The sequence below is a fragment of the Mesoplodon mirus genome (genome assembly GCF_964341445.2).
Source record: "Mesoplodon mirus genome assembly, chromosome: 1".
NCBI lineage: Eukaryota > Metazoa > Chordata > Mammalia > Artiodactyla > Ziphiidae > Mesoplodon > Mesoplodon mirus.
This window is the reverse complement of record NC_138976.1, coordinates 40,764,872-40,780,242: the sequence shown is the minus strand read 5'-3', so window position 1 is coordinate 40,780,242 and position 15,371 is coordinate 40,764,872. Positions and strand designations below refer to the sequence as shown.

The 15,371-nt window shown below is 38.7% G+C and overlaps 1 protein-coding gene across 8 annotated transcripts in view; it reads left to right on the top strand.

Annotated features, from left to right (window-relative positions):
- Positions 1 to 15,371, top strand: part of AOPEP (aminopeptidase O (putative)) — a 374,682-nt gene that overhangs the window by 247,517 nt on the left and 111,794 nt on the right. For all 8 annotated transcript variants that reach the window (XR_014294103.1, XR_014294104.1, XM_082621524.1 and 5 more), the window contains 3 exons: positions 2,293 to 2,395; positions 3,046 to 3,153; positions 13,207 to 13,250. Coding sequence is in view for 6 of the 8 variants with exons in the window: in XM_082621524.1 (XP_082477650.1) it covers positions 2,293 to 2,395; positions 3,046 to 3,153; positions 13,207 to 13,250 (255 nt within the window). In the remaining 2 variants the exon portion in view is untranslated. The remainder of the gene's footprint in view (positions 1 to 2,292; positions 2,396 to 3,045; positions 3,154 to 13,206; positions 13,251 to 15,371) is intronic.

Here is a 15,371-nt window from a genome sequence, read left to right as displayed (position 1 = left end):
TTCAAACTATGCAGTTAGCTCTAGTGGCTGGTCATCATCGTCTCTCCTTTAGGTATCTGCTGGTTCTGAGCCTGTGTCTGCTGAGATAATGTACTAGAATATTCAGCAGAGACTTAATCAGGGGTTCTTTGCTTGGCAGCTAGAGCACACTGCAAAGGGACTGATTTGGCAAGCTGGGTCATCCTCAGGCACTGCCGTTCAGGTCCAGCACCCTTCCATGTTTGTGTCTGCGGGCATATAGGATTAAGGGGATGAACCATTGAAATCTATTGCCTCTAACATCAGATGACCAACCTTGAATTTAGCAATATTTACTGCTAACTTTAGAAAATCTTATTAAGTTTATTGAGTAATTTCTGTATCCCCAGCCCTCGCTAAGGGCTTTGCATATATTATTTCAGTTATTCCCCAGGTGACCTGGGGAGAGAGGTAAGGTTATACCCATTTTTGCAAGTGAGTAAATTGAGGATTAGAGAATTTAAGTAAACTGCTACTGAGTAACAGGTAGTAAGGAGTAGGATTGAGAGTCAACACTAGGTCTCTCTGATTCCAAATGCTGTGTACTTTGTTACACTAACTACCTTTTAAAAATAACCCCTTGCTGTATATACAATGAAATACTACTCAGCCATAAAAAAGAGTGAAATAATGCCATTTCCAACAGCATGGATGGATCTAGAGATTACCATACTAAGTGAAGTAAGTCAGAAAGACAAATACCATATGATATCACTTATATGCAGAATCTAAAATATGACACAAGTGAACTTGTCTATGAGACAGAAACAGACTCACAGATGTAGAGAACAGACTTGTGGTTGCCAAGGGGAGGGGGGTGGGGGACAAATGGATTGGGAGTTTGGGGTTAGCAAATGCAAACTATTATATATAGAATGGATAAACAACAAGGTCCTACTGTATAGCATGGGGGACTATATTCAATATACTGTAATAAACCACAGTGGAAAAGAATATGAAAAAGAATGTATATATGTCTATAACTGAATCACTTTCTGTACAGCAGAAATTAGCACAACATTGTAAATCAACTATGCCTCAAATAAGTTTAAAAGCAGCAGCAACAAAAAATAAATAAATAAATAAAAATGGGGACTTCCCTGGTGGTCCAGTGGTTAAGACTTCATCTTCCAGTGTAGGGGGTATGGGTTCAATCCCTGGTTGGGGAGCTAAGATCCCCACATGCCTAGCGGCCAAAAAAACCAAAACATAAAACAGAAGCAATATTGTAACAAATTCAATAAAGACTTCAAAAATGGTCCACATCAAAAAAATCTTTAAATATATATATATATATATATATATATATATATATATATATATATATATATATATAAAAACAACCCCTTGCCTTTCTGATGTGCCAGCCCTTTTGTCAGCCCTTGCCTTCCCCTCACCCCAGCACATGCTCTTCAATGTTTGTCTAATAAGTGACTGGTTTTCGAACAGCTAAAAGCTATAAATACCTTGTCACTTACTTTGAATTTAGTTAGTTGTTGAATTGTCACTGTAACACAATTATATTTTATTAAGGGAATTTTAAAAAATATTTAAAACCACAGAGCATAATGGAAACCACTGATAGATAATAAGGAGACATCATTGGTTTCAATCCTTGATGTCGCCATGAATCAAAACAAGCCGTGAGACCTTGGATACAGATTTAATTTCTGTGTGCCTGTTTCCCTCATTTGTGAAATGAGGAGGTTCAAGTATGTGATTACTAATGTCTCTACCTGTTCTAAAAACATGGGCCTCTGTGACTTTTCTTGTTTTGTTTTTGTGGCTCTAAAATGGCTTTAGAGTATGAATATTTCTTAAAGGAGCCTTAATTACTAAATGCAAATCAAGAGAAGCAGATAACATTGGGGCTTTCAGAATTTTTTGGAAAAGATGTAAGTTCTTTACTCTTCCAAGTAAAGTTACATTTTCCATTGCATTTCCCAGTCCAACATTCCCACCAAAAGAAAAGTGTATAGTTTCTTAAATAATTCATGTTGGAGCTGAGATTTCTTGAGGGTCTGGCAAGATTTAATCTTGGATAAGATGATGTAGAATACTGCCAGTAGCCAACCTCAGGTTGCCAACCCAGATATAAATCCCTCCCTGTTCAGTATATGCATTTATAACGTAAACCGTTAAATTATACCTGGTACTATTGAATAGAATTAAGACGCTGTTGGGCAACTCTGAAAATAAGAAATAAGGTGATATTATGGTCTAATTAGTTAAGAATATGCTATACTTAAAGAAAATTTTACTGCATCATTTTAGACCCAATAAAGAGAAAACTGGCCATGTGAGTGACTCAGGATCTTCTGTCATCAAACACGGGCTCAATCCGGAGAAGGTCTTCATGCAGGTTCATTATTTAAAGGTAAGCACATCTGAGTGGCAGAAGCCAGTTATTATGGTGCAGCACTTTTTAGATCTTACATATAAACAGTGAAGGTTAGTAACGTGGTTGGGGCAAAACAAAAAAATCATCAACATTGTAATGACATTTGACTGAGCAGATTCTGATTGTCCAATAGTTAAAGCATTTCATACCCAAATAATGAGGCACGAATCAAAGGAAGCTGAACTGTTCCCTTCCCTGTACCTCCCTTCTCCCTGCTTCATGTCAGCTTTGAAGAGCAGAATCTTAAAATTGCTGTCAGGTTCCACCTAGAAGATAGGAGTGATTTAAAAAAGTATTCTAAGTTGTAAAGGCCTTTCCTGATAGCCGAGGGAGAGAGGAGCTGGGCCCCTCTTCCCTTTTGGTCCATGATGGACATCCAGGCTTCATGTAAGCCAAGGATAAACAAGATGGTGATACCATTAGTAGATCAGTTGAAAGCAGAGTAATTGATCCTTAAGTACCAGACTCGACCTTACTGGTAAGAATATAAAGGGCTGCCTGGGACAGGTCAGGCCAAAGTTTCTAGATGAGCATAAGGTGCTGGTGGGCAGGTTAGAGTTGACTTTGTAAGCATTTTTCTGATGAACACATGATAAGTATCTTTTTTTCTTCTTCCTTTCTTTTAGGGCTATTTCCTTCTCCGGTTCCTTGCCAGAAGACTTGGAGATGACACCTATTTCTCATTTTTAAGAAAGTTTGTGCACACATTTCATGGGCAGCTGATTCTTTCCCAGGTAATTTATAAGTCCTTGTGAGTCCATGATATACAATTGGAGGAGGTGTAGCTTGTGGCGACTAGATGATGTGAATATTAAAAAGTAGGGAAAAGATTTTTGTTTTAATACAATAGGAAAGATAGGAAGTTAATGAAGTGGACACAGGGAAGTGTTGTTTCCGGGAGGGTGATCTCCCTGTAGTTTAGGACAGACTGTAACCCAAAGCTGTCCTGTGCACAGTGATGTGGGTAGTTGCACCTTAAGTGACCTGGAAAACAAAAACGAAACAATCCTGCTCTCCCCTCCACCTGGAATGAGCTTTTCAAGGTTGGCTGCTTGTCCTTTGTCTCAGTGTCAGTGCCACAATCTCAGAGTCACTCCAGCTGAGCAGATATACATTCACCCAGTTCTTCTCTAACCTTTGCCTTTTTCATTGCCTTCCTTGCCATCACCGTTCTTCACAATTGTATTTTCCTTTACGGGTCCATTTGTTTCTTTTCTCTCTCCTCCATTCTGTGTATAAGCTCAACAAGGCCACACCAGTACGAAGTACTGGTACTTTATTTCACCAGTACTTAGTATATGATTCGCACACAGTACATACACCATATATATTTGATAAACAAATAGATTAAAGACAAGATACACTGAAATATTCAGACAGTCTGGCCACAAAACTGTCCGAGAGAGACTCTGTCAGTTGATACGGGCGTGAGGCCGAGCTGCACATAGCAAAAAAGTTAACAAAGAGGGAGAGGCTATGAAAACAGTGCTCGTAGCTGATAGAGAATAAAGGATGCAGTCCCAGCACAGATTGGACTGATGTGTATTTTTGATTTTTGACAGTTGTGCTCATACACAGCTTTGAAGTCAAACTGTGCACAATGTTAGATGTAAAGGATGTACATGTATAATCTTAACATATGTGCAAGGAATAGTGTGAGTGTAACAAAACTAGATACCTGTTCCGTGTCTCTACCCTCTTCTTATTCTTTGGTTGAGGGGAGGGGCGGTATTCCTAAACATGTATTTGGAAAGGCAGCTTGGAAACTGGCTCAGGAGTCTTATATGATCAGTTGACTGAATAGCCCAAACCACTTCTCACCAACATACTGCCGCACTGAAGGAGTGTTGGGTTTACTGTGACTTCTGAGGCTCTGATATCCGCTTCCCGTGGAACACTTAGTGCTCCCTCCACCAAATTGTTCAGTTTTACTTTTGTTAAACTCTTCTGAATTATAGCTTTATTGTTTTTTCATAACAGCTTTATTGACATATAATTCACACACCATAAATTTCACCCTTTTAAAGTGTACAAGTCAGTGGTTTTTAGTGTATTCACAAAGTTGTGCAACCATGACTGCTCTCTAATTCCAGAACATTTTCATCACCCCCAAAAGAAACCCCACACCCATTAGCAGTCACTGCTCCATTTCCACCTCCCACCAGCTGTAGGCAACCACTAACCTACTTTCTACGGATTTGCCTATTCTGGACATTCCGTATAAACGGAGTCATATAATATGCGGCCTTTTGTGACTGGCTTCTTTCACTTAGCATAATGTCTTCAGGGTTCATGTTGTAGCTTGTATCAGTACCTCATTTCTCTTTTTTTTTTTTTTTTTTTTTTGCGGTACGTGGGCCTCTCACTGTTGTGGCCTCTCCCGTTGCGGAGCACAGGCTCCGGACGTGCAGGCTCAGCGGCTATGGCTCAGGGGCCCAGCCACTCCGCGGCATGTGGGATCTTCCCAGACCGGGGCACGAACCCGTGTCCCCTGCATCGGCAGGCGGACTCTCAACCACTGCGCCACCAGGGAAGCCCCTCATTTCTCTTTTTAAATTTTACTTTTTAACCTTTTAAATTGTGATGAAATATACATAAGAAAATTTCCCATTTTAACCATTTTTAAGTGTATAGTTAGTGCATTAAGTATCAATACATTGACATTGTTGTGCAACTGTCACCACCATGCATCTCCAGAGCAGTTTAATCTTCCCCAAATGAAACTTGTATCCATTACACAATAACTCCACATTCTTTCCTCCCCTCAGCCCCTGGCAACCACCATTCTATTTTCTGTCTCTGAGTTTGACTACCCTAGGTACATCACGCAAATGGAATAATACAATATTTGTCCTTTTGTGTCTGGCTTGTTTCACTTAGCAAAATGTCTTCAAGGTTCATCCATGTTATAGCATGTATCAGAATTTCCTTCCTTTTTATTTTTATTTATTTATTTATTTATTTTGGCCGCGCCACACAGCTTGCGGGATCTTAGTTCCCCGACCAGGGATTGAACCCTCAGCACTGAAAGTACAGAGTCCTAACCACTGGACCACCAGGGAATTCCCTTCCTTCCTTCCTATCAATATTTCATTGTATGCATATTCCACATTTGGTTTGTCGATTCATCCATTAATGAACACTTGGGTTATTTACACCTCTTGGCCCTTGTGAATAATGTTGCTGTGAACATTAGTGTACAAACATCTGTTTGAGTCCCTGCTTTCAATTCTTTTGAATATATACCTAGAAGTGGAATTGCTAGATTATGTGGTATTCAATTTTTTGAGCAACTGCCGTATTGTTTTCCACAAGGGCTGCACCATTTTACATTCTCACCAGCAATGCACAAGGGTTCCAATTTCTCCACATCCTCACCAACACTTGTTGTTTTGGTTTTTTTGATAGTAGCCATCATAGTGAGTGTGAGTGGTATCTCATTGTGGTTTTAATTTGCATTTTTCTGGTAACTATGCTGAGGATTTTTTCATGGACTTATTGGACATTTGTATATATTTTTTGGAGAAACGTCTGTCGAGATCCTTTGCTGATTTTTTATTTGGGTTGTCTTTTATTGAGTTGTAAGAGTACTTTATATATTCTAGTTCAAGTCCCTTATCAGATATATGATTTGCAAATATCTTCTTGCCTAATTAAAAGTTACTCCTATGTTTGGTTCTAAGGGCTTTGTATTTTCGCTCTTATATTTAGGTCTCTTACCCATTTTGAGTTAATTTTTGTATATAGTGTGAGGTAGATGGTTCAGCTTCATTCTTTTGCATGTGAATATCCAGTCGTCCTTCTGCCAGTCCCATAGTAAGTTTGGAAATTATTACTTTTTCGACTGACACATACTCATTATAAAAAAATGTAGTGATCAGTACAGAAAAGTACAGAGAAGAATGTAAAATATCATTCAAAATCTCACCATCCATAATTACCTATAGTTAATATTAGGTGAACATCATTCTAGAAATTGCACTCCGTTTCTTTCTCTCTTTCTATATATTATATATGATATGTATACACATATCTATGTGTATATGGGTATATAGTACATATGTATGTGTGTTTGTGTATGATTGTACACACATGTATAGATACAAAGACATATTTAGAAATAATTTTCTAAAAATATGATTATATTATATGTGCTTTTTAATGAAATGTTTTAAATTTTATTTTACTTGGATTTAACACATGAAAAAGAAACTAAGGTGTATATAAAAGACTTCCTTGAACTTCAGATAAATATAAGAGAGATCATTTCCTAAAAGATTCTTCAATCACAGAAAATCTTGAAGAGATTGAAATTGTTAGTTTTTTTCTCTTTAGATATATATCTTATTTTAGAAAGCATCAGTTTTTTCTCTTATGTAAAAGATGAGGAAACCAGTAGTTATGTACTTCAACTACCTTTCCCCCAATTCTAGATTGTTCTTAATTAATATTTTTACATAGTTAAGAGGTTTATATCATTTATAGTGTGTGCTGTTACTACAATATAATTTTCACATTGCATAGTCCTAGCTCTGTATGTAAAGGATTTCGGTATTCACTAACAGTCATTTTACCACGCTTCTGTATTCATGAATGCTTTATTTTGATTCAACTCTTCTTTGGCTAAATTTTGTTAGCAAATTGATGTTCAAGCTGCTTGAGAATGTTTGCCTGTTGCCTTTATATTTGAATTACAAACTGTCTGGGTATAATATTCTTGGGTCATGCTTTCATTTCCTCGGAACTTTGTGGCTATTGCTCAGCTGCCTTCTGGCATTAAATACTGCTGTTGAAACTTTCGAAGTCAGTCTGTTTTTTTCTCTTTATACCACTCAGATGACAGAAGAATTCTTTACCATTGATGTTTAGTAATTTAATCAAAAGTGGCTTGGTGTCCATGAGTCTGCATCAGTTTTTTTTTCCTGGAAAACACTGTGCACTTTTAGACTCAGAATCTATTCTTCCTTCTTTCAGTAAAATTGTCTTAATTGTATGTTTGAACACATTCATTTTTTTTTTTCCCTTGCAGGATTCTGAATTTCAAGGTTACTGGTTATATGTATGTTATGTCATCTTTGTCCTCCGTACTTGTTATTTTCTAGTCGCTTTTGTCTTTTTGTTCTTTATAGTATATGTTTATCTCAAGCAATATTACTTTTTATTATAATGTTATTATTATAAAATTATTAATTTTTTTCTTTAATAGCTATTCTTTTCCTTGATGTTTCTGTTTTAGAAATGCTTGTATAGTGGTATTATTTTGGTCCCTAATTTATTCCCTTTGCTTTGAAATCTCTTCCTCTCATTTAGTTGTTTTGTCATCTTGTCTGAGCTTTCATTTTACTGAATTTATGTTCTTATTATTTTCTTTTAATCTTTTAATAAAGCATTCATGGAGAATTTTCTTCTGTGCCTTGGATTCTGTTTTCTTCAAGACTGGATTCTTTGTCTTTTATGCTATGCTTCTTGTTTCTGTCTCTCTCTTTTTGTGGGTTTTTGTTGTATTAGTTTGCATAGTTGCCATACTTTTTTTCTGGCTCATTCTCAGCATGAGTTGCACTGTCCTGACCTTCTGTTTATTCTCATATGTATTGGAACGTTATCCTTGATTTCTTTTGCAACTTGTCTTAGGAGTGTTTTTCTTCCCCTCTGAGCTACGGTTTGAAGTTTGGATATTATGCATGGAGAAGGTGGAGGGGAAGAGCTCCTCTGGAGCTGTGTACAGCCTTTGTTGTAAGAATTTGGCTCCACTAACTCTTGAAATTCTGTTAAAGGTCCCCAGCCAAGATTCTCTTCACCTAATTTGGGTGCCACGTTTTTCCATTGCAGGTACTCTGTCAATTAATATTGTTCTTCCAATTCAGCTCGGAGCCCTAGAACCTATACAGTTCATGAGAGTGTCATCCTCAGTTGTTTATTTCCCAGGTTTTGCTCATCTCACTTGAGCAAACATTTTTCAGTCCCTTCACAGTCAAAAAGAGAGGAAAAATAAAGATATTCCTGTTTCTTTCCAAATGTGTGGGTATTTGTGAGAATTTGTGGGGTTTGGGCAATTCACCAGTACCACTCCTGCTAAGCATGAGGGAGCGGGTGGTACAGAGGGAGGGTTGGAGGCTGTGTTGGAATCTTATGTTTCTTCTTTAGTTGTCTCTTTGAAGTTTATGCCACAAGCTGTATTCTTTCCTTGTTTGGATGCTGCTGGTGAAGTTCTTGCTGACTTTTTTTAATGGATTGTGTTTTTGTTTATATTGCTAGTTAGTTATTGATGAGGAAGACCATGATTCAGTTTCTTTACTCAGAAGTTCCTCAGTTTCTTCTTTTTCCAATTTATTTTTGAATCCTTTCCTTTCCGAATACCCCATCTGCCCAGTATTTCAGAATTATCATCTTTCCACCTCCCAAGTAAAATTGCTCTCTTGAGCTTAACAATGACTTATTCCTGACCATTTCATTCCTTTTCAGTTCTTATGCTGCCAACACTGTCCTTATTTCAACAATTTGATTATTTGTTTTGCCTCTCCTACCTCCCCCTTCCCTATGACCATAGTAATCACTCATAAAATGTCTGACAGAAATCCCTAGTCCTTTGTAATTATCAAGCCAGTGTCAGTTTATCCAGTAGAATCTACATGCGCCTGCTTTTTGTTGAATACTTTCACCAGGACTAAAAAATAATTACCAAATTCGTCATGTGCCAAAATCGGTGTAGTTTTTTTTAATTGTAACACTTAATTTAGTGTTGTTAGGTGATAATCAAAATAAACTGTCTGGGACTGACCTGATTAGTATATAGATTATTAGGAGATTAAGAAATGAAAAAAAGGGGCCTCCCTGGTGGCACAGTGGTTGAGAGTCCGCCTGCCGATGCAGGGGACACGGGTTCGTGCCCCGGTCTGGGAGGATCCCATATGCCGCGGAGCGGCTGGGCCCGTGAGCCATGGCCGCTGGGCCTGCGCGTCCGGAGCCTGTGCTCCACAACGGGAGAGGCCACAACAGTGAGAGGCCCGCGTACCGCAAAGAGAAAAAAAAAAAAAAAAAGAAATGAAAAAACAATTCCCAAGGAATGTGTTTTTCGACTAGAGTGTGGGCTTGTAACAATTGTCAGGGATCCAGATAAACTTTCACCCTGAACCACTGTCAGAACAGCAGGATTGTTGTTGTTGTTGCTGATTTTGTCTTCGGCTTTAATTGTTTTCAGGCATACTCTAGTGGTGAGAAACTGGGACCCCTAGTATTTGTTGCTAGCTGACTTTGTCAGTGATCCTAGATCAAGTCAGTGTCTTAGATCCTGTCAGTGATCCTAGAATCAGCCTTGAAAGAAAACCCTCTTTGTCCAATTGATATTTGTAAGTTGTTTTTATAGAAGTGCCAACATGCTGAAGGGAAGAGTGAAGACAGATGAAAATTGAAAAGAGGTGGTAAGGGACGGAATAATCATAAGAGACATCTTTCTTTTTATAACATTCTGTTGTGGAGAATGGGGAAAGGCTTCTTTGATGAATCCGCTCCAGGAGTATATGCCAATTTATGACTAGAATCAGGAAAACTAGCATTTTGTGGTTAAGATTATGTCTATGAAAGGAATACAAAGGGCCAGTTGAGTTGGTTCCACTGATGATACAAAGACTGCCTGGATGAGACCAAATGTCTTCTTGGATTGGATGGAGCATAGGACAAAGAAGAATGTCTAGCACTGTAGACAAACATTCCCATAGCCTGTGGAAATACAGGCATCGTGTCTTAGAGATGCTTGAGGTATTGGTTTTTTGTGACCTCGGGTGATCCCTTAGACCCATCATCCTCAGCATTGGTTGGCAGCCTTCAGCTAGCTGCTGTGTGGCCTGCAGGTCTCAGCTCTGAGACAGGAAGAGACAGATAGCCACCTGCTAAGAAGTGGGACAGTTATCTTTCTTAAAAAATGAAGCAGGGTTTCTTGGGGACTTCCTGCAGTTTTCTTGTATTCACACAAAATCTGAAACATTGCGCCCTGCAGTTTTGTAAAGAAAGATCCAATTGTAATTGGAAAATGCAAAAGGGCAGAATTAAGGTTAACTCTGGATTTCCTGCTTCTCATGCAATTAAATTCTCCCCCTTGCCATTGAGTTAATGTAATTTCCCCCCCACATAATTGGGCATAAATTACTGGATAAATGTGGAATAAGTTGATATGGACTATAAGGAGATAATGAAGTAAAATTATAAGAAATTATAATTATAGTACTTGGATTTTTAAGAAGCAAGAACTCTGTCATTAAACCAATGAAATATCTGCAAAGTAATCTAATAATAGATTATGCAAAATTAATTTCTAATTCAACTATTTTTTTACAAAATAATTTTTAAAATAATAAAAATAATGACTCTAAGAACCTCAGTCAAAAATACTTCTTTGCATTCTAAATATTGCTTTTGTTTCCTTAGATATTTTTTCTCAATATACCCACTGCAGGTGCATTATTCTGTTTGGGGTTGCCCCCTTCCATTTTGACTGATACATGTTTATTTTTTTTAATTGAAGTATGGTTTATTTACAATGTTGTATTAGTTTCTGGTGTGTACTGCAAAGTGATTCAGATATTCTTTTTCAAATTCTTTTCCATCATAAATTACTACAAGATATTGAATATAGTTCCCTGTGCCATATAGTAGGACCTTGTTGTTTATCTATTTTATATATAGTAGTGTGTAACATAGTAGTACGTGTCTGATAATCCCACTCCTAATTTATCCCTCCCCCCCTTCCCCTTTGGTAACCATAAGTTTGTTTTCTGTGTCTGTGAGTCTGTTTCTGTTTTATAAATAATTTCATTTGTATTATTTTTTTAGATTCCACATGTAAGTGATATCATATGATATTTGTCTCTGTATGACTTACTTCACTTAGTATGACAATCTCTAGGTCCATCCATGCTGCTGCAAATGGCATTATTTTATTCTTTTTTATGGCTGAGTAATACTTTATCCATCTGTCGATGGTCACTTAGGTCGCTTCCATATCTTGGCTATTGTAAATAGTGCTGCTATGAACATTGGGGTGCAGGGACTGATACATGTTTTTAATATTAGTTTTGTTGTATTTGTATTGTTTATTTTGGGTGAAGCAGCAATAGGCAAGTAGAGTCTTAGAAGAACAGAGGTTGCAAGAAATAAATCTTTCACTGCTGCTCTTAATAGGAAGATTTTTGCCTCTGGAAGAAATGGACCTAGCCACCCATAAATACATAGGAAGTGATGGCTGGCTTCACCAGTGTAGTGATGGCTGTGCTTAATGCCATGATAGTAAAAGAACACCCTTGTCATACAAATTGTTTGCAGATTTCTATTCCTGTGTAATTCCATCTGTTTGTAATATGACGGTCTTCACTGCTGCTGGCACCTCACGCTCTGAGTTAAATGGATCTCATCAGAGCCCTGTGCTGACCCTGGATCTGCAGACTAGATTGGGGTGGGCCTTTCAGTCTGGAGGGATGCTCATTCAGCAGTCTCATATTTGGTCATCTGGGCCTACACATGTGCCCTCTTTAAAGGACCAGTTTGAAGGGTTATTTTCAATTTATTGAAAGAAAACCTTCACGTATAGGTCTTATTTATTGCTCAATATCAAGCCTCTAGAAAGTTAAACATTGTTCTTGTTTGTTTCGTGTTCTGTATTTATCCAAAATGTATCTTATCAAACCTTCAGATGAGGGAGGGTTGACAGTAGACTTACCCATTTAGCAAATAAAAATGTACAACCCCCATAACAGATAAAGAACAAATAACTTTTTAGTGTAAATATGCCCCCAGTTTAACTGAGCATCCTATATTTTATCTGACAAACCTAGTTGAGACCAAATCAAAATTCCAGAGTTAGATGGGGTAAAAAGATTGGTCACAACACACAAGATGCAAATTAAATATAAATGTGATTTTGAACATTCGTGTGTGAATATTTTTTAGGTCTTCTGGTATTGTGGTTATGTTTTAAAAGATGCCTTATCTTTTAGAGATATTTACTGAAACATTGACTGGTGAAATTATGTAATGTTTGCGATAAACTTCTAAATAATACAGGAGGTAGGTAAGTGGATGGGGCAGATTGGCTGTGGGATAATGGGTACGTGAAGGTAATTATGCTTTTTTACTACTTTTGAATGTGTTTGAAATTTTCCATAGTAAAGGATAAAATGGGTTTGTGTGTAAGTCATGCCTTTAGATTAAAAAAAAAATCTATTCTTCAAACATCTTAAATGTCAAACAATCGAGGACTTGCACAGTGGCGCCAGAAGAGGCTGCAGATGGAGGCAAGGGCCCGTGAACTATTTCTGGAATTGTGACATCTTTGTTCCTCCACTGGGATATTAATTGTCTTGATTTTCGTCTTTATTGTCTATAGAGCAATGCAAAAAAGCTGTTGGTTACTAGCCTCCCAGAGTTGAGATTATTCAGTGTGTAATAGGATATCCAGGGAAAGCTCACAAAGAGTAGAGCGTGGTTAAGAAGAGAGGGATAGTGCATTTATGCTCGGGCCAGCCTTTTGAACGTAGTTAAACATGAAATGAAATAAACTGTTGGGTTAGATCAAAATAACAAACGTTACTTTTTTCAATTTGTTTGTGGTTGTAACTGATTGGATTGAAGCCCTGGTAAATTAATAAACTGAGTATATAGCCTAATAATTCAGTATCGGCCTACCTTCCCTAGCAGGTGAGCTGTCAGCAGCTGGGAACACTCAGTCCCTGGCATGACTCTGGGCAGGGTTATTTACTGATGGACATCTTTAATGATTTGCCTTTTTCTTATTCCAGGATTTCCTTCAAATGCTGTTGGAGAGCATCCCAGAAGAAAGAAGGTGAGGACCGATTTAGGAATTAAGGGCCCAGTTTTATTTATTTATTTATTTATTTATTTTAACATCTTTATTGGAGCCCAGTTTTATTTTTAATGTTAAAAATGGCTCTGCCATTGTTTGGCAATTTGCAACCTAGAAAGTTTAATCTTCCTCTCTCAATAGAGGAGGGACCTCCGCAGACAGCAGGAGTCCTGGGATGATCAGCTAGGTCTAGAAATATTGGGAGTGTGGATTCTGGGAGCCAGCACACGCAGCGGGGGAGCCCCAGAGTCAGGAGCCCTGAAAATGTTAGAGGAGGCAAGCCAAGGACACTCTGTGGCCTCAGCTGCTGTGGAAAAGAATGGACGGCAGAAAAGTTCTAAGAGTTAGGGTGGCTTGTTTTGGAATGTCTGAAATGTTTCAGATTTACCATCCTTTTTTTAAAGTAAATATGGGTTTTCTTCATGTAAAAAATCACATCAGGGCTTCCCTGGTGGCACAGTGGTTGAGAGTCCGCCTGCCGGTGCAGGGGACACGGGTTCGTGCCCCAGTCCGGGAAGATCCCACATGCCATGGAGCAGCTGGGCCCGTGAGCCACGGCCACTGAGCCTGCGCGTCCGGAGCCTGTGCTCCACAACGGGAGAGGCCACAACAGTGAGAGGCCCGCGTACTGCAAAAAAAAAAAAAAAAAAAAAGAAATCACATCAGATGTGGCCATTATTCCTAAGGTCAAGAACAACAGTTTACCTGTGAGAACTTTTCTTTTCTTTTGTACTTGCCCTGAAATAACTTTTCAGGTCCTCTAATAGAATGGAGCAGTTTCCTTAGGAACTAATACAGAAAAAGGAAAAAGAAAATGAATAGAAATTGTATATTACCTCCTTAGGCTGTTACCAAAGTCTGTTTCTGAATGACGACTATGCATTCTTTAAGAAGAACTTCTCAGGACACAAATTTTCGTAGAAGCAACAAAGTGCATTTTTAGTTTTGGAGGTCTTCTTTCTTTTCATCCTCTTCCTAATAAGGTTATGGAGTTCATTTGGATGGCCCCAAGCCCTCTGGCTCCGGGGGACCTGGATTTTATCATTGCGAATATTTTTTGTGGACCCACAAAGAGACTTTTGTTGTGATTGTGGAAGTTAAGAGCAGCATCTCCATTGAATGGTGACCACCGACCACCAACCTTCACCCTTGAGAGGATGCCTCACCCAATTAGGATCACTTTTTGGCTAGCAGGCTTAAGCTTCTTTTTAAAATTCTCCTGAAGAGTTAAGGAGATTTCATTGCTACAATGAATGTATTTCAGCAAGTATACTAGAATATATTTTGAAACTGAAACATCTTCTCTCCTGCCAACTAATCTCAGAATCTAACTCAGCTATTAAAGCAGACTGTTCACCCTTTTGCCTGTGCAGCATGTTGTACCAATTTTATCCAGGTCTCCAAAGGCCCCACACCTACCCCTGGAGCTTCCAACCTTTGGCTCCATTGCAAACTGATCCTCAGGCACATCTGTTAAGCACGTGAGCTGTTTTGAACAGGACAAAGTTTTTCACTTTAGACCAGCCAGTTAGGGTCCTGGGGCTGGCACGTCTGTGTCATACTGCATTTCCGTTGTTCTCTTGCTTCAATTAATTTTAGCATTCCCTACTGAGCATCCTCCCTTACCAGATTTTAGGCTGGACACTAGGTAACAGAAAGGAATCAATTCTATGCCTAGCCCTCAGGGAGCTCCTGGTCAACTTCTGAAGACGAAGATGTACATGACACATGTCATGACTCAGGGTAGGAGGTTCTCTGGTGAGCTTCAGAGTCCTGGGTGCATGGAAATACAGTTTAGCAGTCCTAGCCTCGAGCCTTCAGGCCAGAGGTACTACTGAAGGTTTTAGGTAGGGAAGTGCCGTCAGCAGGTTGGAAAGATACTCGGGGGAGGCAGCATGGAAGATAGATGGGGGTGGGGAGAACTAGACGTCAGGAGACCAATTCGAGACCGGTACAGTAGTTCACTCAAGAGATCCAGAGCTGGAGCCGTGGGTGGAATGGTGGCAGTGGGCTTTGAGAGTATGAACAGATCTCAGGAATATTCCGGAGGTGCCACAGTTAAGACTTGGTTGATTGGTTGTGAAAGCTGAAAAGAGGAGT